General features: G+C 40.1%; 1 protein-coding gene across 16 annotated transcripts in view; it reads left to right on the forward strand.

The window, feature by feature from the left end:
* Positions 1 to 20,819: 20,819 nt before the first annotated feature.
* FMR1 (fragile X messenger ribonucleoprotein 1) overlaps positions 20,820 to 27,561 on the forward strand; it is a 37,035-nt gene continuing 30,293 nt past the window's right edge. For 5 of the 16 annotated variants that reach the window (XM_045518813.2, XM_045518812.2, XM_045518816.2 and 2 more), the window contains exon 1: positions 20,902 to 21,092. In XM_045518813.2, the coding sequence (XP_045374769.1) occupies positions 21,042 to 21,092 (51 nt within the window). In that variant the 5' untranslated portion in view covers positions 20,902 to 21,041. Of the gene's footprint in view, positions 21,093 to 27,561 lie in introns of all 16 variants that reach the window. The other 11 variants (XM_045518814.2, XM_045518817.2, XM_045518821.2 and 8 more) reach the window with 5 other exon arrangements.

The raw sequence follows: 27,561 nt of genomic DNA on the forward strand, positions 1-27,561 counted from the left end.
TTTCTCCATTCGAGTAAGATGAAACATTTAGAATACTTTCACTCTAGTCTACCCTCTTCTGCCTATCCTTTCAAAGGTCTTTATTTCCTCTCACCTCCAACCTTTCAACCTAACCCCTACATTTTGTGCTGGAACAATTCAATACCCACTTGAAAAAAAAAAATGAAGCTCAACCCATACCTCCAACCTTATACAAAAGTTAAATTGAAGTGGATAATAGATGTAAATCTAAAAGCTAAAACTATAAAAATTCTAGAAAATAACACAGGGAAAAAGCTTTGCCACCTTGGTTTAAGCAAAGATTTTTTTTAGGTAGGAAACAAAGCACAATCTATAAAGAATAAATAAATAGGACTTCATCAAAATGAAAAACTACTGCTCTTCAAAAGACATATTAAAATAGCAAAAAGATAAGCTACAGACTGGGAGAAAATATTTCCAAAACACATATCTAGCAAAGGATATGTATCCAGAATAATAAGAGAAATAAACAACGTATTTTTAAGTGTGGGAAAGATTTTGAAGCAGCTTACCAAGAAAGAAAGAAAGAAAGAGAGAAAGAGAGAAAGAAAGAGAGAAAGAAAGAGAGAAAGAAAGAGAGAAAGAAAGAGAGAAAGAAAGAAAGAGAGAAAGAGAGAAAGAGAGAAAGAGAGAAAGAGAGAAAGAAAGAAAGAAAGAAAGAAAGAAAGAAAGAAAGAAAGAAAGAAAGAAAGAAAGAAAGGAAGGAAGGAAGAAAGAAAGAAAGAAAGAAAGAAAGAAAGAGAAAGAAAGAAAGAAAAAGGATACACAAGTGGATAATAAACACATGAACTCAATGTTCAAAGACTACTTATCAGGCAAATACAAATTAAAACCCAAATGTGATATCACTACACACCTATTAGAATGGCTATTTTTAAAATAATAATACCAAGTACAGGCAAAAAATGCTGAGAAACATACATTGCTGATGGAAATGCAAAATAGTACAGCCATTTTCAAAAAGAGGTTGGCAATTTATTATAAAGTGCACACTTACCATATGACACAGCAATCCCACTCCTGGGTATTTACTTGAGAGAAATAAAAAAATTGTATTCACACAAAATATCTCCATGTAAATGTTTATACCATGTTTATTCATAATCTCCCAAAACAGGAAACAACCTAAATGGTCTCCAAACAGTGAATGGATAAACAAACTGTGGTACATGTACACATGCACATAATGTAATACTACTCATCAATACAAAGTAAGGAACTAGTACTAATATATGCAACAATGGGGATGAACTTCAAATGCGTTTTGTTAATTGCAAAACTTCAGATTCAAAAGGCTACATACATATTATATGATTCCAATAATAGGACAACCTGGAAAGCGTAAAATTGTAGGGAAAGAAAATGTATCAGAGTGGTTGCCAGGGGCTGGGTGTGAGAGGGAGAGATTGTGGTTATACAACTGTAACTGTCAAAACTCATAAAAAGAACCATACAGTAAAAACAGTAAACTGTACTTTATGTAAAGTACATCCAATAATAAAAACAACCCAAAGAAACAATATAACCCAGTTTTGCACTCTGTGGTTACCTCATAATTAACACAGTGATAAAGCACAAAGTTCATTCCTTCCAAGTAATCTAATGAATACAACCCATAAGAGACTCAAGTGTGGGATACAGTTTTACCAGAACTGTAACAAGCCATCTAGGGGTTGAAATTCCTACTCAAACTTGGGTGGGACCAGGGCCAGTGATGTATTCTTCAGGAATTTTACTGCTTTAGATTAACCCTTTTCCAGGCGCCAGTAATACTAGCAGTTCTCATTTTGCGTGTCCAAACAGCACGTGCTATCAGCAGCAATCTGACTTGGGGGCAGGGCTCCATCAAGCTTGTCTTCCCAGAGTTCAGTGTTCTGAACAGTTTTTTCCCCCTAATTCTACATCTTCCCCAGGCCCATGTTCAGACTATTCTCTGAGCTCTGGAGCTGAGGAGCAGTGTTTCTTCACCAGGGCTTATCTGACTTCCTTTGCCTTTCTGACTCATGACATCTTTCACCTTGGCTGGCTCTGGCTGTGCGTGCAAGAGGAGTCCACTGTGACCTAGCAGGGTAGGGAGGTGGTGGTTCTCAGATGTCTTGCTGGATTTCTTCCTCCCACCCACCTCTCCCGTGTGCCCAAGAACTACTATTGCACCATGAACACAACAGATTGTTCTGTCCAATACTGTCCATTTAACAACCCTCCCATCTTTTACAATCTGCACTTCCCTAATTTTTGTTAAAGGGATAGTCCAAATTCTCTACTCGCCAGCTCAGATACCTCAGCATCAAGCCAAGATTTTAAAACATTCTAAGAGGAAGAAAGAAAAAGAAAAGCAAACAAACTATTCTTTTCCCAAGACTGTAGCCTTGGAGAGGAACTATTCAATAACAACTGTCTGGGTTTATTGACAACCACCACCCCCTTCCTCCAAATCTGAGTTGCATCCTACTCCAACAGGATTATCTTCTCCCTTAAATAAAATCATATCTGAAGTAAAATAAATAGAGTGCTTAATTTTTTTAAAGTTATACTTATTTTAATCCTTTAGGAAAATTGTCTCAAGACCATTTCAGCACAGTACACTAGGAGAGCACAGATCATCAAGGAAATGCTGAAAGTTAGAGACCAACTGCTCAGTTCTATTAAAAGTCCAAACATTGTCTGATCTACCTGCCCAAAACACATGCATACACTCATTTATCTTTAAGAAAAATGTCAGACAGAAATTGTCTTTTGTACCATTAACCAATGGAAGTTTTATGTCTTTTTTACAATACATTTGGGGGGGCGGACGGTCACATTCCATGAAGAAAGTCATTTCTGAATTCTTGGCCTCTGACCATCATTTAAAAACAAAAGAATTCACTTACATAAATCACAGAGCTCAAAGATTCCAACTGCCTTTAAAGGGGAAAGGTTTAGGACACATTTTAAAAGAATTCCTTCTAACAAAAAAAAAAAAAAAAAAAAAAAAAAAAACTTCTAACTTGAAGCCCATTTCTTCCTTAGCCACTTTTGCAGGGAAGTTAATAAAACCAAAGATTTTAAAACATTATTGGTATTACGATTATCCCTTCCTACACTTAAAACTTCAGATATTGACTGAAATTCCCTGGTTTTGTAATCTCTGTATTTCACACCATTTCTGCAAGGAGAGTCAGCTCCATGAAAGTTAACGCTTTTTCATCTCTGGTGGCACCACTTCCCACTTCTTAAAGCCCTGGTTGCTATCAAATCCCTGCATGAAAAGTTAGCAACTGTTCATTTGTTGGGGTCTCAAGGTGGTCCTCAAGGTGGCCCTAATTTCCTATATTACCATCTGCAGTATCGGAACTTGGGGCATCTAATCGAGATGCCTATTCAGGCTTCTGCCTGAAAATCAGGCTTTCCCTCCCTTCAGAGTTCCAACTCCCTTTTGCTGTTTAAAAAAAATAGAAATAAGAAATAAAATAGGCTAAAACAAAAAAGGAGGGCAGAAACATAATTTACTACTATGTTCCCAGCACAACAGAAAACTAGAAATACTTGGTAAACAGTCCTAAGGGCTATCACAGCATGGGAGCAGATGCAGCATAATTTGCCATGGCTTTTCCCTTGCTTCTAAGTTCCATTTGGGGGTGCAGCTGCTGGTAGCACTTTCCATGCAAGGTAGGGTCCCCCCAGATCAGGGAAAGTAGCTGTATAGTTGCTACACCCCTGCCCTTTTATTCTCAAACTCACATCACCTTCTGGACAATTTGAATAATCTGGTGCTTTCCTTTAAGGCAAAGTTTACAAACAATGAGCTCTCACAGTTCCCAACTGGAACTTGGCACCAGTCAGGGCCTAGAGCAGAGTCAGTGTCCTGGGGTCCCTGGGCAATGCTTCATCCCCCAGCTTTCTAGTGTCTGGAAAGCCCATCTCCCCTTGGTGACTCTCCCCGTCACCCAGTCGGGAGCTTGGTAACCTCCTTCAGTCTATAGACTTAAGTCACTCTCTCATTTCTTTACTGTGGACTCTCCTCCTCCTGGTCCATTTTCCTCCGCCTAGAATGCCTATCAATTTGCACATTAATCTCCTGTGTCTGTTCTCCAAATGTATCTTTCTTTTCTCTCATGATTTCCATCCCTATTTTTTGTGTTTTGAGTCAATGTTCCAGGCCACAGATTTGATCCCAACAGTGACTGTTCTCTCCTTTAATTCATCTACTGTATTGTTTAGTTGGGAAGTCAACTTGTATAGCTTCAGACTTCTCCTTTGGGCTGCTCTCGGATCTCCTCCAATACTCTTGTTATTTTCTATTAAACTTGTCCCATTTTCCTCCCGCAGGTCGTTTACCTGGATATATTCTGACAAATATGATCTGTTCGTCCTCTCTGCTTGCTAGGCCCCTGGGCCGGTAGTTATTTTATTGGTGTTGTCTCCTGTTTGGGGCTCAGTTCAGGACTTTAGAGAGCCTTAAGTTGAAGCAGTTCTCTGGTTGGAGACAAGTGAAAAAGACTTAGCCCTACAGGTCAAGAACATGGAAGCAGATGGGGGTAAGGGGTAGAGCTCAGTGGTAGAGCATGTGCTTGAGGTGCTGGGTTCAATCCCCAGTACCTCCACTAAGGGGAAAAAAAAAGAATATGGAAGCAGATAGATTCCCAGTCCCCTGAGAGCTGCCACTGAAGACGCCTTCCTTCTGCTCCGACTGCAAAGCTTTGCCCAGGATGCACAGTGTCCTCCCCTCAGCCCAGGGCTCCTGGATGCTGATCTCCAGGAGTTTCTGCAACCCGCTGAGGAGAAAGTCCCACACCAGTTCTCTCCACTGGAGATTCCACAGAGCCCAAGGCCTTACTTGAAGCCACAAGCTGGAGATCTCAGCATCTGTTTACCTCAAGAGAAGTAGAGAGATTGAAATTTGGACCTAAATGTCCAAAGTCTCCCTCTCCACTCCCAAGACTTTGTAACTCTCATTAGGGAATTTCTTATTTTAAGCTATAAATTAACTTTCAACTTTAAAACTCTGCCTTATTTTCCTTTAGGTTTATGCAATCATTTTTCAGATATTCACTATGGTAAAGAAGTGTCTGATTTTTTTAAACTATAAAATTTGTAACATTTTTGGTGTTCTTCACATAGTCTTCTTATCACAAGACCTAACTGCCAGTGATCAAATTTACACCAGCCCCAAACCCTGGTACTGAAGAATTAATTTCTCCTGACTAATTAATTGGTCAGTTTCCACAAATAATAATAGTCCGTTTAAAATGTAGCTTGTTATTTTCTTTCTTATAACACAAGATTACCATTTACTTGGAGAAAGTAGCATTTTCAAAGCCACATCTTTCAAGCCAAACCGATTTTCATTTCCTTTTTTATCATATTGTATTTTGGTCAGCATCCATAAGTCAGATTTCATGTACTAAAAGAACCCAGCAAATAGCGATCAGTTCTAGAGTGAGGCCTTGCAAAACGCATTCTCATATAAACTGTGATTTTCAGGTCACACCAACCTAGGTGTCCAAAGAGAGTCACAATGGCCGTTGCATATTGCCGCTCCTCTGACCACGCTCCTGTACAATTCTGAGAAAATGTTGGTCTCTCAGTCTCTCAAAACGACTTCTGCTGAGTCCCCTGGCTGTGCTTCATGTGTTTTCTTAGAACCAGCCTTCTTGGCTCCTGGGGCATTTTATATTTCCTTCTTCTCCTGTACTAATATCTCCTATCACTAAAACTATGCTGCTATTCCCTCCGCCTTCCCATGAGACTACTGATGCTCAGGCCCATTGCTAAAGGTCCTGTGCTGAGCAAACCGAAGATGCACACTCCCATTGCTGCTAAAACAGCCAGTGTCATGTCCATTCATTGCCTGAAAAAAATCTTGGGCCCAATGCAACTGACAGATTCGATCCTCAGTGGTCCAGCTTTATGAGCTCTTTTACTGCTTCTCTTACATCTAGAATTCTGGCCTGATGCCAGGGGTTCTAGAGCCAGGAAACAATCTGAATGACTAATATCGTTCTATACTTAGAATCAGTCCTGTCCCATGGTGGCCTCAGTCCTTGGACCACATTTGCTTGATCTTTCTACTGCAAATCTCAGTTTTTCCTAATAGGCTTCTCATCTCTCATGAAAAGCAGGCTCTACGTAGGCCTTCTTCCCATCAGTTTTCTGGATTTGCCTAAATTCCAGCTGTGAAAATACCTTAGGCTCAGACTGGTACATTTGGACTCCACTCATTCTAATCATGGTTGCTGCTAATTAAATGTAATTAAATGTAAACACTTCATTTGTCATATAACAATTTTTCCTCCAACATTCCCTTAATTTTTCAATGAATTTTTAATGTTGGAATAATTTTCAATTCACAGAAAAGTTACCAAGTTAACATGGAGTTCTTATAGAACTCTCACCCAGTTTCCCCTAGGGTCAACATATCATATTGCCTTGTTACATCAGTCACAACTAAGAAACCAGCTTCTGTACATTAGTATTAACTAAACTACAGACTTTATTCACTGGTTTTCCCACTATCTTCCTTTTTCCCTCCCAGGATCCAAACCAGGATATCACATTGCATTCTGCCATCATGTCTTTTCAGTCTCCTTTTGTCTGTTAATATCCCCCAGTCTTTCCTTATTCCTTTAATTTTTAAATGGTTGAAATATTTTTATTTTTATGTCAGTTCTATAGGGGGAGTCTAAACCTTGCTATCCCTAGGTACTAAAGGTTATGGAAAATATTTCTTGCCATTAATTCTAAAAAGGAAGTTTTGTCAAAAAAGAAAGAGGAAGAAAGCTCTAGAATGTTGCTTTAGAATATAACCATCATAAATTATATTTCTGAAGTTGAGCTTTCTTTCACTCCTTTAAAACAGGCAATCTATTCCTAGAGGCGAGAAGCAAAAATCTTTACCCTTGACTTACATCCTCTGCTCTGTCTACTAGTTTGCAGCTATGAGCCAGGGTTTCCCCAGCTATTACTGTTCCACGGTCAACACCGTGGACACAGAGTGTGGCACTCAAGTCAGCTGCACACCCAACACCATTCACAACTTCCTCTTCCAAAAGAAATCCAGTTTTGTTTAGGGCAGCAATGTTTCTGGCTGAAAAGTGGCAATCTTCAGGCTTCCTTGCAGCTCTGTACCATCTTGCTGGCCAATGTAACATCTTGCTGGCCAATGAGATGTAAGCAGACAACTACTGAATGGGGCTTTTGAGAAAGCTATGAATTTTCTGACTTAAAAAAAAAAGGAAAAATGAACAGCTAGCAGACGCCTTGTGCACTCTATTCTTCCCTCTTTTTCCTTCATAAAATGTCAACTCATGGCCAAGAGGAGGAGTGGTCAACTTGTAAGCATGGGGACATAAAGGACAGTAAGCAGAAAGTAGAAGGAGCTCACATATCAGCTCCACACTGTCTGTCTCCAGAGTTTTTATTACATGTGAATAATAAACAAAATAATATAAAAATAAAACCCTTTACTTAAGTCAATATTTGTCAGTTTCAAGTGATATGTAATCAAATGTAATCATACTGATAAACAGAGCCACACTTGCAACATTCACTGACCCAGTACTACAGTAGACAGTGACAGTCAGTAACCACTTTGAATCATCTCTGAGAAATCAAGAAGATTAAAAAATGCCAGGATAATGGAGACAGACAATACTCCACATTTCAAAAAGGACATACGAACCTCCAAACTTAGTCAATTCCTGGAAGAACTCTGAACACGATTCTTACTAAACAAAGTCACACTTCCAAAGGACTTCAGTTACTGCCCTTCAGGTGAAAGTTCACTTAACTTCGGCAGCTCATCAAGCCCAGATGAATGATCAAGCCTAAGTCTGTTGTAGCTTAGAAACATTGCTCTGCCCTGGTACGAAGAGCCCTTCTTGGAATACTCCTTGATGTGAGGAGAATAAGCCGGTCACGTGTGCTGCTCCCCAGAGTGAGGAAACATTCTATGTGACTTTGTGGCTGGGGATGGCAACCAAGCAGAGAGCTAGATCCACAATCCTGTCCGAACATCATTAATACAACACTTATCATTTGCAGACACTGGTTAGGCTCTTTACATAGATTACATAGATTAACTCATTTGATGCTCAAAATGCCATATGAAATGCATACCATTCTTATCCCCATTTTACAGATGAAAAAGAAAACTGAAGCACAGAGAGATCAAATAACTTTCCCAAGAAGACTGGCTGAGAAAGAGTTTCTTATTTCTAATTCAGAAAACTTTAGAAATACATCCTTTAATTGGTTCCATCAAACCCCCACCTCCATGAATATTGTCTTTTTCTCATGCTACTGGTCACTGACACTTTGAACTTACACAGACTCAACATTCCCTCCCCATCTCATGAAACATATGTATATAACAAATGGCAATCAGCAAAGCTCCAGTCCTCAGTATTTCAACATTAAGACTAATTTTTCCTTTCATTCTTTGAACAGGGTAGGTATCAGCATAACTCTTCCGCTGTAGCTAAACTTATTCCTGCCTTTCCTAGTGTTTATCGATTGGATTGATTTCTTGGTTTTGTACCTCAGATTGCATATAGGTTACGTGCTCCATCAATCAGAAGTGCATATGGCTGCAGGTTATAGAAAAGCCACCTTAGGAAGACTTATTCAAATAGACGTTTATTTTTCTCATACAAGACGTCTGGTGGTAGGTGGCTGCTGGTAAAGGTTCACTGATGCCACTGTAAGTCTCCTGGTTACCCCCTCATGGTTTCCATAGTTTTAGGCATCACATCCATAATCAAGGCAGGCATTACAGAGGAAGAGGCAACATCAGCCAAACTTGTCCCTTTTTCTCAAAAAAGCATAAGCGTTCCCAGAAACTTCCAAATAAACTTATGCTTCCATCTTATTTGCAAAGAAATATGTCATGTGGTCACTCTAGCTGTAGGGTGGCTGGAAACATGCATATTTAGGTTTTCCAGCCTCCAGAGTAGAGGCAGGCAACGGGGAATGAAGCTGAGAATGAAAGTGGAGTTAGCCAACCCACTGTCTGCCACAGAATGCATGCTTATTTGTTCTTAACAGATAAAGAGAAAATAATGTGATTATCTCATAGTGAAGCAGATACTAAACTGACCTTGAACATTAATACTTCACTTGTGCAGGTTTATTGGTGACACGTTTGGGCTATGAAATGAGTCCTGACACTGAACCCCAAGATATAGGAGAAATTTCAACCCAAATGTTAATATTGAACTCTGAAGTATAGAAAGCTTGGAAGTTGTCACTCCCAGCCTTACAACAAGAAAAACATTGAGTAAACCAAAAAGCAACGACTTTTCTTAGACCCAGAGAACTGAAGTCACAGGGCAAGCCAGCCCCAAAAGTGGAGAGACAGGTGAACATAGATAATCACAGCAGAGATCAGATTACCTGAGGCAGAAGCCACTGGAGCTAATTATTGGTAGGAATACTTAAATGGTGGTTTTGATGAATTGCTTGAGGCTCAGTGTAGACTAGCATCAGCATTGAAAACTCTTGGGGTACCAATCTTAGGGGAAGGCCTACAGTTTCATGGTTTGTGCCTCCAGGAACCACCCCTACTCCAGGTTGTCAGGGTGAAAGTCAGAAAAAAAATTCCCTCCTGTTTCCTGCAGGAGAAGGGGGAATACAGCCATTCTGAAATGCACCCAGTGTTCTCTGTAACAAAGGCCTGCCCCTCAAGGGAAATCACCTTAACAGAGCGCTTCCTAACCTGGGAGAGGAGCTATTAGCCAGTGCTAGTCCCCTCTAACCTCTCACCTAAAGGAAGGGAAAAAAGCTAAAAAATGCTTCTGAAGATCACAGCCCAGGAACTTAGGGCCACTAAAAATCTGGGAGTTAATCATAAGATGATAGAATGCTCCCCCCCCCCAACACCTTGCCACCACATCAACAGGGATCCAGTATAATAGTGGATTAGAACTAAAAGAGCTGAGAGACAGACTATACAAGAAGGAGTTCTTGGACAACAGACTGAAGATTTCTAGTCAAGATAGCAGAGTGGTAGGACAGCGAGTTTGCCTCTCCTCGCGACTACAACGAAACCACAACTGAATGCTAAACAACCACTGAAAAAAGACTGGAACCTAGCAAAAAAGACCTTCTACAACTGGAAACATAAAGAGGGAACCACAGAAGGATGGTAGGAGGGGCATGTTCATAATATAATTGGGCCCCATACCCCCCGGGTGGGTGACCCACAAGCTGAAAATTTAAGTCTCAGAGGCCCTCCCACAGGAGTGAGAGCTCTAACCCTCACATCAGGCTCCCCAGCTCGGGTCCTGGCATTGGGAAGAGAAGGAGACCCCAGGACATCTGGTTTTGAAGGCCAGTGGGACTTGGCTCTGGGAGCCTCACGGGACTGGGGAAACGGAGACTCCATTCGCTTGAGAAGCGTACACGGAAATTCACATGCATGAGGTCCAAGGGCAGAGGCAGTGATTTCATAGGAACCTGGGCCAGACCTGCCTGCTGGATTTGGAGGGTCTCCTGGGGACATAGGGGACGGCTGCGGCTCACTCAGGGGACATAAAAGCTGGTGGTGGACATTCCAGGAGTGTTCATCTACATGAGCTTTCCTGGATGCTGACATCTTGATTGGATCATTAGCACCAAGCCCTAGCCCCACCCAACAGCCTGTAAGGAAGCCTCAGGCCAAACAACATACACGGTGGGAGCACAGCCCCACCCATCAGCAGACTTCCTAAGCCACAAAGGCCTCTAGACACAGCCCTGCCCACCAGAGGTCCAGGACCAAGCTTCACCCAGCAGTGGGCAGGCACTGGCTTCTCCTGTCAGGAAACCTGCATAAGCCTCTAGTCCAGCATCATCCACCAGGGGCAGATACTAGAAATAAGAAAACAACAATCCCAAAGCCTGTGGAAGGAATACACAAACACATAGAAAGATAGAAAATATGAGGCAGCAAAGGAATATCTCACAGGTCAAGGCACAAGATAAAATCCCAGAAGAAGAAATAAGTGATGAGGAGGTAAGTAATTTACCTGAGAAAGAGTTTAAAGTAATGATGGCCAAGATGTTCAGGGAACTCAAGAGGAGTGTAAGATGCACAGAGAGAAGTTTTTAGCAGAGTTGGAAAATATAAATAATACCCAAACAGAGTTGAAGAATAAAATCACTGAAATGAACAATACACTAGAAGGAACCAAGAATAGACGAAATGAGGCAGAAGAACGGATCAGTGAGCTAAAAGACAGATTAGTGGAAATCACTACTTCAGAACAGAAAACAGAAAAAAGAATAAAAAGGAATGAGGATAGTTTAAGAGAACTCTGAGACAACATGAAGTGCTCTAATATTCACATTATAGGGGTCCCAGAAAGAGAAGAGAGAGAGAAAAGACTTAAGAAAATTTTTGGAGAGATAATCACCAAAAACTTCCCCCTTTCCCAACTTGGGAAAGGAAACAGTCACCCAAGTCCTGGAAGCACAGAGTACCACACAGTATCAACCCAAAGAGGAACACACCAAGGCACATAGTCATCAAATTGACAACAATTAAGGATAAAGAGAAAATATTAAAATTAGCAGGAGAAAAGTAACAAATAACATACAAGGGAACTCCCATAAGGTTATCAGCTGATTTTTCAGTAGAAACTCTACAGGCCAGAAGGGAGTGGCACAATATATTTAAAGTGAGGAAAGGGGGAAACTTACAACCAAGAATACTCTATCCAGCAAGGCTCTTGTTCAGACTTGATGGAGAAATCAAAAGCTTCACAGATAAACAAAAGCTAAAAGATTTCAGGACCACCAAACCAGCTTTACAACAGATGTTAAAGGACGTTCTCCAATCATCAAACCATAAAAAAAGAGAACAAAAAGAAGAAAGAGGGGGGAAAAAAGAGACCTACAAAAGATTGCTTTGGCTGTTCGGGGTCTTTTGTGGTTCCTTTTAAATTTTGAAATTGTTTGTTCTAGCTCTGTGAGGAATGTCGTGAGTATTTTGATGGGGGTTGTGTTGGATCTGTGGATTGCTTTGGGCAGTGTGGCCATTTTGATAGTGTCGATTCTTCCACTCTAAGAGCACAACTCAAACTGAGGGCCATTTTACAAACTATTCTTTAATCTTGAAATGTGTCCAGGGCATGAAAATCAAGGTAAAACCAAAGAACTGTTGTAGATACATGGCAATTACAGAACAACACAGGTTTCAACTGCATAGGTCTACTTATACATAGTTTTTTTCAATAATAAATACTACAGTACTATCCAACCTATGGTTGAATCCATGGATCTGGAAGAACCCTAGATTCAGAGGAACCATGAATACATAAGAATGGCGATATAGAGAGTCGACTATAAGTTATACTTGGATTTTCGACTGTGTGTAGAGTTAGCATGCCTAACCCCAATGTACAGGGGTCACTCATAAATGTAAAAATATTATTCTAGACTGGATCCATTTGCTATAAATGGCTTTACAAGGATAGAGTATCCTTGGCCAAACTCAAATAGAGTATCAGGATTAACTAGTAGTATTTTATTGATGTTTTATTGATGTTAACTTCCTGATTTTGATGTTGATATTGTCATTATGCAGGAGAGTGTCCCTATTTGCAGGAAATACACAACGGATGTATCTGGAAGTAATGGGCATCAGATCAGGAACTCACTTCCTCAACAGATCAGGAAAAAAACCTCTGTGTTGCACTTAAATTTTTTCTATAAGTTTGATATTGCTTGATAACAGAAATAATAAAATATGTATACACATAAAAAGGACAAATCAGTAGTGTAAGCAAAGAGATGAAATCTCTAGTCTATAAATGACAGAAATTAATAAAACCACACTGTAACAGAAACGAAGAATGCCTTAGATAGGTTCATCAGCAGACTGGACATGGCTGAGGAAAGAATCAGTGAGCTTGAAGGTATATCAATGGAAACTTCCCAACCAGAAATGCAAAAAGGAAAAAAATAATGAACAAAGATAAAAACAAAAGAGAATATCCAAACATTGTAGAACAATTACAAAGAGTGTAACACATGCATAATGAGAACACCAGAAGAGGAGAGAAAGGAGCAGAAGAAATATTTGAAGTAATAAAGGCTGAGAATTTTCCAAAATTAATAACAGACACCAAACCACATCTCTAGAAATCTCAGAAGACTTCCAGCATGACAAATACCCCAAAACCCACACCTTCATGTTGAAACTGAAGAATATTAAAGACAAAGAGAAAACTTGGAAGAAACTAGGGGAAGGGGGAATTTCCTATAGAAGTATAAGGATAAGAATTATCTGTCTTCTCATCAGAAACCATGTAAGGAAGAATGAAATAAGATATTTAAAGTGTTGAAAGGGAAAAAAAAAACCTAGAATTCTGTATCCAGTGACATTATCCCTCAAAAGTGAAGAAGAAATAAAGACCTTTACAGCCAAAGATTGAGAAAAATATTTTTAAAAAAAGAAATATTAAATTTCTTCAGAGAGAAAGAAAATGGCACAGGTCGGAAACTCAAATCTGCATAAAGAAAGGAAGAGCTTTTGGGAAGGAATAAATGAAGATAAACTAAACACTTATTTTTCTTAATCTTAATTGATCTAATAGACATAACTGTCTTTTCAAATCAATAACAGCAACAACGCATTGATGATTATAGTACAGGGATAAATGAAATTAAATAGGATGAGGGACAAGAGAAGGGAACTGGGAATATTCTTTAATAAGTTACCTGCACTATCCATAAAGCAGTATACTGTTATTTGAAAGTAAACTTAAATTAGCTGTAAATACATATTGCAAATTCTAGGGAAGCCACTAGAAGTTTTTTAAAGAGGTGTAATTAATATCCTAGCAGAGGAGAAAACATAGAATCATATAAATTCTTCAATTAAAACCAGAGAAGCCAAGGAGAGGAAGAACAAAAAAAGAAACTAAAAACAAGCGCAATGAATAGTAAACAGTTACAAAATGGTATATTAATCCAACTATAACAGCAATCACTTTAAATGTAAATGGTCTAAATACCTGAATTAAAAGACAGAGACAAAGTGGATTTAAAAAGAAAATACAACTATATGTTGTCTAAAAGAAATCTACTTTAAAGACATACCTAGACTAAAAGTAAAGGAGTGAAGAGAGATCTATCATGCTAACACGAATCAAAAGAAAGCTGGATTAGCTATGTTAATTTTAGGTAAAGTAGACTTCAGAACAAGTAACATTATCAGGGATAAAGAGAGAAATTACATAATGATACACAAGTCAATTCTCTAAGAAGAAATGTTAAATGCATATGCAGCCAACAAGAGTGTCAAAATATATGAGGCAAAAGCTGATAGATCTACAAGTAGAAATAGATCCATTGTTATATTTGGAGACTTAAACACCCCTCTGTCAGTAACCAATAGATTTAGAAGGCAGAAAATCAGTAAGGATACAGCTGAACTGAACAGCTCCATAATCAACTTGATCTAATTGGAATCTATAGACTATTTCATCCAACAAGAGCAGGATTCTTCTCAAGTTCACATAGAACATCCACCAAGAATGGTCCATAAAACATATAACAAATTTGAAATTATACAAATCATACAGACCACAATGGAATTAAACTAGAAATTGATAACAGAAAGATAATTGGAGAATCCTCAAATATTTGGAGATTAAACAACACTTCTAAATAACACATGGGTCAAAGGAGAAGTTTCCAGAGAAATTTTAAAATATTTTATACTAAATGAAAAAATAGAACTTACCAAAATTTATGGGATACAGCAAAAGCAGTGGTTAGAGGGAGATTTATATAACAGGAATGAACAATTGGAATTTGAAATTAAAAATACAATACCAGTTACATCAGCACCACAAAATGAGATACTTAGGCATAAATCTTACAAAATATGTACAGTATCTACATAAGGAACACTACAAAACCTTGATGAAAGAAATCAAATGGAGAGATAATTCCATGCTCATGGATAGGAAGATTCAATATTGTTAAGATGTCACTTCTTTCAACTAGATCTATAAATTCAAATGCAATCTCAATCAAAATCCAGCAAGTCACTTTCTGGATATTGACAAACTGATTCTAAAGTTTATATGGAAAGGCAAAAGGCTTAGCCTATAGCAAATACAATATTGAAGAACAAAGTTGGAGGACTGACTTTAAGACATATTTTAAAGCAACACTAATCAAGACAGTGTGGTATAGATCAATGAACAGAACAGAGACCAGAATTAGATCCATGCAACTATAGCCAAATGAGCTTTTCCAAAGGAGCAAAGGCAATCAATGAAGAAAAAATAGTTTTTTCAAAAAAATAGTTTTTTCAAAAAAATAGTGCTAGAATGATTAGACATCTATATGCAAAAAATAAATTAAAATAAGCCTAGACACAGACTTTACACTTTCCACAAAAACTAACTCAAAATGTATCATATCCAGCAATCCCACTCCTGGGCATATATCCGGAGGGAACTCTAATTCAGAAAGATACATGCACCCCAATGTTCATAGCAGTACTATATACAATAGTCAAGACATAGAAGCAACCTAAATGTCCATTGACAGATGACTGGGTAAAGAAGTTGTGGTATATTTATTCAACAGAATACTACTCAGCAATAAAAAAGAATAAAATAATGCCATTGCAGCAACATGGATGGACCTGGAGATTGTCATTCTAAGTGAATTAAGTCAGAAAGAGAAAAATACTGTATGATATCACTCATATGTGGAAGAAAGAAAGAAAGAGGACACTAATGAACTCATCTACAAAACAAAAACAGATTCCCAGACATAGTAAACAGTCTTACAGTTATCAGGGGAAAAAGACTGGGAAGGGATAAATTTGGGAGATTGAGATTTGCAAATGTTAACCACTATATATAAAAATGGATTAAAAAAAGACAAATTTCTTCTCTATAGCACAGGGAACAACATTCAATATCTTGTAATAACCCTTAATGAAAAAGAACATGAAAACAAATATATATATATAACTGGGACATTATGCTGTACACCAGAAACTGACACATTGTAACTGACTATACTTCAATTTAAAAAAAAATGGATCATAGACCTAAATGTAAAACGCAAAACTATAAACTTCTATGACACAGGAGAAAATCTAGGTGAACTTAAGTTTGGTAATGACTTTTTTGGATACAATTCTAAAAGCATGACCTGTGAAAGAAAAAAACTAATTAAGTTGGACTTTTTTTAAAATTAAAAACCTCTACTCTGTGAAAGACTGTTAGGTGAATGAAAAGACAGCAACAGACTGGGAGAAAATACTTGTGAAAAAACTCTGATAAAGGGCTGGTATACAAAATATACAAAGAATTATTAATACTCACTAATAAGAAAACAACCCAATTTTAAAATGGGCAAAATATCTGAATAGAGACCTTACCCAAGAAGATATACAGATGGCAATAAAGCATATAAAAAGATACTCAACATCATCAGTCATTAGGGAATTGCAAATTAAAACAACAGTGAGATACCACTATACACCTATTAGAATGGCCAAAATCCAGAACACTGATAACACCAAGGATTAAGTTGGGCTGGCGAGGATGTGGAGCAACAGGAACTCTTATTCACTGCCGGTGGGAATGCAAAATGGTAGACACTGTGGAAGATGGTTTGTAGTTTCTTATAAAACTAAACATATTCTTACCATAAGATTCAGCAGTCGCACTCCAAGGTGTTTACACAAATGAGTTGAACACTTATGTCCAAAACAAACCTGCACATGGGTGCTTATAGCAGCTTTATTCATAGTCGCCAAAACTTGGAAGCAACCAAGATGTCCTTCAGTAGGTGAACGGATAAATAAGAAGTGATACATCCAGACAACAGAATATTATTCACCCCTAGCAAGAAATGAGCTATCAAACCGTGAAAAGACATAGAGGAACCTTAAATGCTAAGTCCAAGAAAAAGCTACATACTGTATGATTCCAACTCTATGACATTCTGGGAAAGGCAACTCTATGGAGACAGTGAAAAGATAAATGGCTGCCCAGGGTTAAGAGGTTAAGTTCATGAACAAATAGGTGGAGCACAGGGGATTTTTTTAGGGTGGTGGAACTGTCCTATATGATACTATAATGGGGAGGGCACATGACATTATGAATTTGTCAAAGCCCATACACTATATAACACAAAGAGTGAAACTTAATGTAAACTAATGTATGGACTTTAGTTAATAAAAGGTATCAATTTTGGCTCATCAATGATAACAAATGTACCATAGTAATGCAAGATGTGAATAACAGAGGAAACTGGGAGAGAGGTGTCAGGGAATTGATATGGGAACTCTCTACTATCTGCTCAACATTCCGGTAAATCTAAAATTGTTCTAAAACATAGGTTATTATTTAAATATTTTTCCTAAAGTCTAGTTCAAAGGAGTTGAGTGTTCTAGTTCAATTGTAGAGTGTGTCACAAAAGAAGTAAGGCCTTAGCTGGGTCCAAGAGGTACATAGGATTTCTAGGGTTGGAAAGGACAAAGGGCATTTCTCTTGGGATTGAGGCATCAAAAAGACTTAAAAGGGCTCAAATTTCGAAGGAGCAGGAAATAACACAGAATAAATCAATGCAAAGACAACAGGCAATCATTTAATGGAAGCTAGGGGCCCAGACAAGTCTAGAAGTGCTGAAGCATCATTCCAGTATCAGATAAATATAAGCATGGAGCAGATTTGACCCAAGCTGGGTCCTCAACACATATTCATTCATTCTTTCGATAAATATTTAGTAGGCACCTGCTATGTTCCAAACACTGTGGTAGGCTCTGGGGACAAGCAGTAAATAAAAGAAACAAAAACCTGTTTTCACCGAGCTTACATTCTAGTGACAGGAGACAGAACCTGCCTGATGTTTTCAAGAAACAGCAAAAGAGCCAGTATGGCTGGAATGGAGGGAGGTAGAAGGTGAGATGGAGGAGATAACAGAGGCCAGTGGGTGAAGGGCACTGAGGCCAGAATAAATAAGGACTTTGGCCTTTACCCTGAGGCATTTAGGGAACAATTAGAGGGTTTTGAATAGCAGAGTGACTTGATTGACCCCCGAATAGGGTCTGTCTCTGTGTTGAGAAAAGACAGGGGATAAGAGTGGTTGTAGGGAGACCAGTGAAATGGTTACATTAATCCAGGTAAGAGAGGACAGGGATTTGGACCATGGTTTTAGCAGTGCAAGTGGTGAGAAGTAGATCGTGGACTCTGAGAGGATTTGCTGATGGATTCGATGTGTGAGAGAAGGTCAAAATGACTCAGTTTTAGGCCTGAGCAACTTCCTGGAAGAAGGGGTTGCCAGTGACCCAGAGAGAGAACAATATGGGAGGAACAAACTCACCAGCAGGGCTGAGCCCGGGTCTGAATTCAGCCAAGCTGTCCTGCTAGGAGGAATTCACAATCCAATGAGGGAAACAGAAATATAAGTGATTCCAGTATGTTAAGCATCACAGTAGAGGTATTCAACATTACTGAGTCCCTGCTACATGCCAAGCAGTGTGGTGAGGAAGCAGGAGGTATGTTCTTTAAGAACACAAAAAAATTTTTTGCAAAGGTTTGTAAAGACATTCACAGGAGTTTTCACCACAATGTGACATCAGGGAGCTGGCAATAACCTAGACACCCATCACTAGGGAAATCATGGTGCACACACAGCAACGTGCATATAGCTCAAGAACGCAGTGCTGAGTGAAAACAGCGGTAACAGAGATTTACAGTCCGGTACCATCACCATAAATGTAAAAGGGGTGCACACAACACTGCATGTCTTAAAGTATCCACGATCTTTATCAAATACATTGCAATTTGTGTCTGAAAGAAGAATGAGAGTGGGTCTTGAGGAAGACAAGGGAAAATAATACAAACAATATAAAATAACATAAATAAGACAGGGGCCTTTGCAGGGACTGATGATGACAATGTGTCGAGAATTGAGGAGCAAAGCTAACTCTCTGCACCTGAGATACAAGTAACACGCTAATAGGAATCCAGCTGATAACCATAATAAGATTATTTGTGGGGGCCAAGAAGCATGTGTAGAGACGTGAAGGCATTAAAGTGCATCACAGGTTCAGGAAACAGCACTAAGTTTAGTGCGGTGTGTAGTGGTTGTGAACGGCTGATAATATTTGAAAGCCCCAAGTAAACTGAACAACACCCTACACATGGAAAGTATAATCATTCTAATCAATCTGTCCCCATTCACTACATCGGGGTTAAAGCTCACGCTCGGCCCCGCTTCCATACCTATGATGAGATTCTCTTTCGGCCCTATTGGAATCTTTGCATCTTGTGACTACTCCAGAGACCGTAGTTCAATAGGTCATTCCTGTTTACCGTGGCCTCAAGGAATGTGGCCCTTGATCTGAGGCTTTCATGCTGGAGCTCTGGCTAGGAGTGGGGTGGGAAGGGAACTGGAGGCCCAAGGATGCCTTGCATTCTGGGGCACCTGCCTGGGGCAGTTCAAACCACCGCCACCAACTCAGTGCTGCCAGTTAATTCTCACTGGTCACATTCCAGCTGGAGTCATTTTCCAGCTCTGACCACCCCTCTCCACCCCAGACTGGATCCTGTCCCACTATCCTAGGTGGATCTATTCTTCATAGCCTTTATCACAGTTGCAACTCCAGGTTTACTTTTCTGATAATTTGATTTATGTCCATCTATGCCTCTGGGTTCCAAGTTCAATGCTGGCAGTCTTTTCTTTCTTTTTCTCTTTTACCAATGTTTCACTAGCAGCTAGCACAGTGCCTGGCATATGGTAGGGGCTCAATAAACTCAGTTGAATAGAGGCCTTCCAAAGGAAAACTAGGTCAATGTGGATACAAGCACGGTGCAGAAGAAGGAATGAGAGTTGGGTTTTTCCACACTGTGGAGGGTAAAGGGGAAGAGCTGCAAGGAAACAAGTGCACGGCCCTGTAGATATGTCGCCTGACTGCTGTCCACATGCCCACCCCACCCTCTGGTACAGGGTGGGCATACACCATGCGTGAACTACCAGGAAGGTAAACTGTAAAGCAATTAGCAAGTGTTTAACAGATTTTTTTCTTTTTTTACGTATGCCAAGTAAAAGTATGAAACTGAAGCGAGGGAAGTATGTGGTCAGTGCTGGGTCTGAGGGAAGACTAACATTTCCAGAGATCCTGACACAATGCACTGGCTCTCAGAGGACACAGGATGTGTCCACAGGACAGCCCAAAGTCTCCTGGGGAGGGGGCGGCGTTATTCTCACCTTCTGCCTCTAAGGGTCACACAAGTCTGGGTCACGGTGGTTGCCACTGTCACTAGTTCAAAGTCTTCTTCAATCTATCTTCAAACTAATTCTTCACCTTTATTCTTGTCCCCCACTGAACCTCCAGCTCAGTCAGGCTCTGCCCCACTTTAAAAAACAAAAACAACCTCCAACCCAAGCCAGCCCGGACTCGGGTAAGTGAATACACTTGATGGCTACGGAGGCCCCTTCCCACTCCTCGGCTTCCCCGTCTAAAGGAACAGGCGCTCTGGACCTCGCCAGGCGACGCGAAGCAGCGCGACCTCAGCCAGCGGTGCGACCTGTCGCCGTCCTTCTCGCTTCCCGCCCGCCGCCGAGCCCACGCACGCAGAGCCCGCTCGCCTTACGTCGGGCCCGGCCCCCCCCAACCCCACCGGCCGGGCTCCAGCAGCGCGCAGGCGCGCGCTCCTGGGCCCGCGAGGGGAAAGAGGGCGGGGCCGAGGGGGCCGAACCCGCGGGGGGAGGGGCGGCGCCGGTCACGTGACGCGGTTTCACTGTTTACACGCGGAGCGGCCGGAGCGTTCGGCCTCAGTCAGGCGCTCGGCTCCGTTTCGGTTTCACTTCCGGTGAGGGGCCGCCTCGGAGCGGGCGGTGAGCCGACGGCGAGCGCAGGAGGCGGCTGTGACGGCGGCGCCGCTGCCGGAGGGCGTGCGGCAGCGCGGCGGCGGCGGCGGCGGCGGCGGCGGCGGCGGCGGCGGCGGTTGGGCCTCGAGCGCCCGCAGCCCACCTCTCAGGGGCGGGCTCCCGGTGCGAGCAGGGCTGACGAGAAGATGGAGGAGCTGGTGGTGGAAGTGCGGGGCTCCAATGGCGCTTTCTACAAGGTACTTGGCTCCAGGGCAGGCCCCATCTTCGCCCTTCTTTCCCTCCCTTTTCTTTTGAGCCTCGGCCGGAGACAGGCCCGGGGCCCTCTTCCTGAGCGCTGCGCCCGGGGGCCAGGGCGCGCTCGGCGGGATGTGGTTTGAGAGGGAGGGAAGGACCGGACTTAGGGCCTGTAGGAAGCCCCTCGAGCCTCGCTGCCTCTCCTACGTGAGGCCCCGGCGCCTGTCGAAATTAGAAGCGGGCAAGGAAAAGGGGGTGCCCTTTCGGGGGCCGAGCCCCGGCAGGGAGAGCTGGGGATGGGCGAGGGCCGGCGGCAGGTAGGGGATCCAGGCGGGAAGGGCCGGTATCCGCACGAAGTGACGGTGACGGCTTATTTTCTCTTTTCTTAAATATCTTCTCTCAGTGGGATCCGGGCCTGACGTGTGGGTAGTTGCCGAGGAGCGGGGGGCGCTTCCGTCAAGCCACCTCCTGCCTTGCGAAAAGGGTTTGAGATCTCCTTTGGCTTCTCTTTTCCGGTCCAGCATTGGGACTTCGGAGAGCTCCACTGTTCTGGGCGAGGAGTGTGAAGAAAGAGTAGTAAGAAGCTGTAGTCGGTACCAGGTCACAATGGCAACAAATTTTTAGTGGCCTCTCTCTCTGGGTTTCAGAAGAGATTTTAGATCCAAAAGTTTCGGGAAGACTCTGACATACCCGAGTAGTGCTTTAAAGAAGTTGGTAATCTTGAATATTCGTGGTCCCCTTCCCTTGTTATAAATGTGGGAAATTCAGAAATACAGATGCTTCAGCGTCTAAAAACACTGGCAACTCTGCCACTTAAGAAAAAAAATTAACTCTCCAAAGGCCTGAATATATGCCATGAAACTTCAGGAAATTAACTGAGAGTATATAATTACTAGGGATTTTTTTCAAGTGAGTGGAAATGATTGTTCTGTGCTCCAAGTACTTGACTATCTTCTCTGAATGTGTAATGTTGCAGTGGATTGTATTGTTGAGGTTTTAAATAGGCATGCGTGGTTTTACTGCAAGTTTTTCTTTTGTAAGTTACACCATTGCAGAACAACTAATATCTTACATTTTTCAAAAGGTTTAAAAATATTTTCATGTGTTGGCAGTGCGTGTGTTGGTCAGTTTATAAGTTTTCGTTTCCTCTTGAATGTCTCTAACTTTTGTAAGTAATATCTCACCTTACTATAGTATTTTGGCATCAGAAGATGCACATAGAAGGAAGCTTGGAAATTAAATATTGCTATTGTCCAAACGCAATTCTTAAATTTATTTAGAATAACATAAACATTTCAAACGAGCTATAGGAAAATAAACATTGGCTTAACTATGTTATGTGTTTACCAATTTTATGGAGCTATTTGGAGATTAGTGTATATCATTAGTGAGTAAAGTGTGTAAATTGTTCCATACTTTTAGCAAAATGATAAAACCTTTAGCTGTAAAAAGAAGAAAAAATAACCCAGCATTTATGTTCTTAACAGCCTCACCAATAAAAAACTGTTCCAAGTGACTCTGCAGTCAAAATTCTGGATGCATTTATTTCAGTGATCCATAATTTCTGTTGGTTAGTTTGTGTAAAATTGTTCTCTAATTTCTTCTGGTTTGTGTAGAGTCATTGTTTCCTAGATTGGTAGTTTTGCTTGCTAGATTTGTGGCACTAACTGTAACAAATATGAGCAGGGGCTAATGGTTGAGCAGTGTGCTAATTTGTGATACTAGCTTAGACAGGATGCCACTCTTACTTTTTTAGTGGAGTTTGTTTGCTATAGAGGGCAAGTAGCACATCCTGGTCTTGAAGGATTCATTGTTCCATTCCAGCAATCTATGATTTGCTCCCATGATTTGGCTTGCAAACTTATTGGAATATAAGAAATGCCCTCTATCTCTCTTCTTAATCCCCCCTATTTTTGTTTTTTAACAAAGTTGTTTACTTCGAAGGTGAATAAAAGGAATGTGTTGTCCCTTAGTTCCTTGAGGGGAAATGTGAAACATGAACAGCCGTGTGCACAGAAATTGCTATTATGTTTTTTTAATTAAGGTTTATTTTAAGAAAGCCTCAAATGGTCTGTATTGGTGGAAAAAATGGTTTCTATAATGAAAAGGTTTAAATTTTTATACAGCTCACAATATTGATACGAGTCATAAAAGTAAAGTAGAAGTAAAAGTAAACTGAGTTGCCTGTCCAGTGGGAAGGGCAGAAAGGAGGGGAAATAAAGACCAATAAAAATGAACTGTTATGGAGAAATGTTACATTTATGAGAAAATTAGGAACCTGGGTTCATCAGATTGTAAAGCCTTAAAGAACTAAGCAACTCAGATGGCTTCAGTATAATTGAATTCAGACTTTGATTTGCCTAACAGAACCCCATGTTGCAAGGTACAATTCTCCATCTTCTGAGCACATGGTCCAGATTTGCAGTATAGACTGGGTAGAGTGTAAACTGGGAACAATTGGATTGTTTTCTCTAAAACATTAACTCAAACTTAGGATTCAGAATTAACAGAATGGTGAAACCTAAACCCTAAGATTGTAACAGCTTATTTCTATTTTTCCCTCTGGTGTTTATTCTGAAAAACTTGAAAGAAGTTAGGTTTAGTAACTGTCAGAGCCACTACTTGTGTGCTTAGGGATTTCTTTGACTTAGAAAAAGTTAGTCACATGTACAACTTACAGAGCCTTATGTTATTTAAGACATGATGACACTTGAATTATACCTCACAACATTTTTACAAAGCATTTCCTAAGCAAATAATGTTGAAATAAGGTCCTATTGTAGGGAAATGTACAATCAAGGAAGTTTTTTTTAATGAAGACGTTAGTGGCCCAACATGTCAGCTACATAGCCTGTAAGAAATCAGTTTTACCCACAAATAAACTTGCATAAAGCACTATTCACATTTTCTCTGAAGTCTCTAGATCTAACTTTGCATACAGGTGTTATTCTTTACTTCGAGGAAGTAAATTATTCGGGTCAACCACATTTTTTTCTTCCCAGGCTAAATAACCTTTCTAGTGTTTAGTATCTTTGTGGAAGCATCATTATTCTCCTTTTGAACTGAGCATTTTTCAGCTTTGTACTCATGCACTTTGAAAACCTCCAAATTATTAATTGAATGCAAAATTCAGTGGTATAATAATTGGGTTTCTGATTCCTGCCCACTATGAGAATGTACCGCCTGAGATGACTATGGTTATGATAACTGTTGATAGGTGCTGAGAGCTTTCTAGGTGCCAGGGACTGTTCAGGTACTTTACCTCTGTTAATTTATTTAATCATCTCCCACAACCCTGAGGTACTATTGTTATTCCCATTTTATAGATGAGGACATAGATGTACACAGAGATGAGATAAGTGACTTACTAAGTGTCAGAGCTAGTAAGGGTCAGATCTCAGATTTGAGATCAGATCAAGTCTGATTACTTGAAATGATGAAATTTATCTTGAAGAAATGAATTGGGTATGATTTCCTGCCGATTTTTTAAATTTCATTGTAATCTTTGATTGTATTTGTTACTATAAATTACCTTAACATTCTGTAAGTACAGTTGCAAGGCGATACTACCTTTTTTTTTTTTTAACTGCTGATACAGAGATGTCATGAAATATTCAGCTTATGTATCGGCTTCCTTTTTATTAACTTTTGCATCCTGGCATATTACCCTGTACTTCTTCAGATGAATGCTTATCAATGAAAGATAAAGTTAGGTATCTTTGTTACTGCTGTGAAATTTGCTTTTATTACACTGGGAACACATAAGAACTGAAGTATTCAAAAGTTAGAATACATACACAAGGAAGATTAATAACTCATTCAACACTATTCTCTCTGTACTTGTGTGTTGTCTTTGGGTCATTGTGAACCAGAAAGAATGCATTTTTCTCAAAACTTGTGGTAAATGCCCAGGTGAAGTCAAATATTCCTGGACATGCACTGTGGTTGGAACGGTTGTTGATAAGGTTTATTTTACTTTTCCCTTTCCGTTCATTCCCATACATTCTTAGTGCCCATATACAAAGGGTGGCAAAGCAATAACTTGCTTTTTATTTGAAGCCTTGGGTTTGAATCATATTTTATCACATTTCATATGTCCTTATCATCTATCTCCTACAGATTTTCTCTAAGAGGGATATTTTGCAATGCTCTAAGTTTTCTCTAATTAGAATTATCATTGTACTACATGTACTGTCTTCAGTAATAATGCAGTAGTTGTTCATTGGTGGTCAGGGCCTTACACAGAAATTTCTCTGCACAGTCACCTCTCATTTGTGAGAGAGTTTGCTGCGTCAAGGGGTGAGACATAGTGGGGGAGTAAGAGTTCACCCAGATAGAGATGGACTTTCTTTTAGTTTCATCATTCCTGGTAATGTAATGTTTGAATTGGACATCTCTAGTCATTACACACTTCAGTATTTTGTGATTGCCCCTGTGGCCCAGTTGCCAATGAGTTGGGAGATCCCATAATGATTTTTTGATTTCCTGTTTATTCCTCCCGATAAGGAGACTTTGTCTTTAACTGTACCTTTAGCACCTTTTTCAAACCCCAAAGATTTTCATCACTTTTTTTTCCTTCTCACAGTCTACATAACCTTTTAGTATTTAATATCTTTGAGGAAACAGCTTCCTCTTTTTCTATCCTAATTTTTAAATCTTTTTTAAGTATGCTTTTGTTGAGATACAACTTTTCAAGTGCAAGAGTGCTTATGATTCTGCATCTTTCAAAAAATATACCCCTCTCTGCTTTACCTCTCATTTGTTTACTGCCATCTTTGTGCCACAATATTGTGCTAGGCACTAGACATGTGTGATTTCATTATTCACAGCCACTTTAGATGGCAAGTCCAGTTCCCTTGTATCCATTCTTTACTTGCAGACAAGGAATCTGAGGCCCAGAGACCAGTTATGTCATAGAACCAAAATTTTGAACCTAGCTCTCATCCAGTCCCACGCAGCTCCCTCCATGTATTCGTTCAAACCCATTCAGTTGCCTTCTTTGGTAACCTCTCAGGAAACCCCTGACCTATCTTCTCATCGACTTTGCTTCATGTAGACAAGTAGAGATCACAACAAAATGTAGTTTCCCAAGTTGGTGGTGGGTGAGGTGATAGTGTTCTGGGCATGGCCAGGGGAAGAAAGGGTATGAATGGTAGCATAAGGGAGGGTCAGGGCCAAAAAGAAGGGTTATTGGAGAAAGTATGATGAGAAGCAGCAAGATAGGACCTTTGTTGGAAGTGAGGGTTTAGCAAAAGGCCTTAGAAGTCACAGGAGGACTTTGTCTTTGGTGAGAGTGCAGGCCAGAGGCAACCTGTGAGTTTCTTTTATTCCACTTATTACAGCAGCAACAAGATGATATTATATGCCTGCTGTATTCACTTAATATGCAAACAGTGACTAAAAATGACTGGTTTTGGAATAGTCATGCAAACATTCATATACAGATAAGCCTCATTAACTTGAAGGCAATGGCCCTGGTGAGGCTGTGATGATTACTCAAACCATTTCTGACACTCTGCATCCGGAACTGCTTTCAGAGCATTTGAAAGCTTTTTTTTTTTTTTTTTAATAGTCACAACAGTTGCAGATCTTCCTCCTTTGAAGGAGTGCTTAATTTGAGGAAATAGGCAAGTGTGGTAAATGAGTATGATTAAACTGTGCAATAAGTTTTTGGCAAATAGAAAAAAATTAAAATAGAGCAGTGAAGTAATAAGACTACATTTTAGAGTGCTTTCAAGGTAAATTTGAAAACAGTCCCCAACATTTGTGAATGTTTGAAATCAACACTGTCCATTGGAACTTTCTGTGATGACAGACGTGGTCTCTGCCTGTGCTGTCCGCTATGGTAGGGACTAAGTCACGTGTGACTACTGAGCACTTGAAATGTGGCAAGTGTGACTGAGAGACTGATGTTTAAATCTTATTTAATTGTAATTAATGAAATATAAATATTCAGATATGGCCAGCAGCCTCTCTGGTGAACAGCAGCACATTTTAGACAAGGACAGTAGTATTGGAAGGATACCAGATTTAGTGAGAACAGTTCTTCACCCACCTGAGGCAAGGTTCTCTTAGTAGACTAAAGGATTTAATATTTTCAGCATGTGGTAAACAGTAAGGAACTAATATTAATTACTTGTGGAAACATAAAACTGTAGACAAGGATGAAGACAGAAGCAATGACATTTTTTGGTAAATAAGGGATTAGCTCCGAATAGGAGTCCCACCCTCAAAAAGCAGATTGTTGATTTCGTATTAGCCACCATGTAAAAACAGGGGAGAAAAGGGGTGGGGGTCTGTTCTTCCATCCTCCATGATTTGTGGGACTTACAAAACTAAATGACCGATTCTTCCAACTTTAATTGAAACATCAAGACTTTCTGTTGCTGAAGCAATAGTGAGGCAACAACCCCTTAGAGCACTAGGGGTGTGCGCCCTTATGAAATATAGTGTATTCTAAAATATCATGGT

This window comes from Camelus bactrianus, chromosome X (assembly GCF_048773025.1).
Source record: "Camelus bactrianus isolate YW-2024 breed Bactrian camel chromosome X, ASM4877302v1, whole genome shotgun sequence".
Taxonomy (NCBI): Eukaryota; Metazoa; Chordata; class Mammalia; order Artiodactyla; family Camelidae; genus Camelus; species Camelus bactrianus.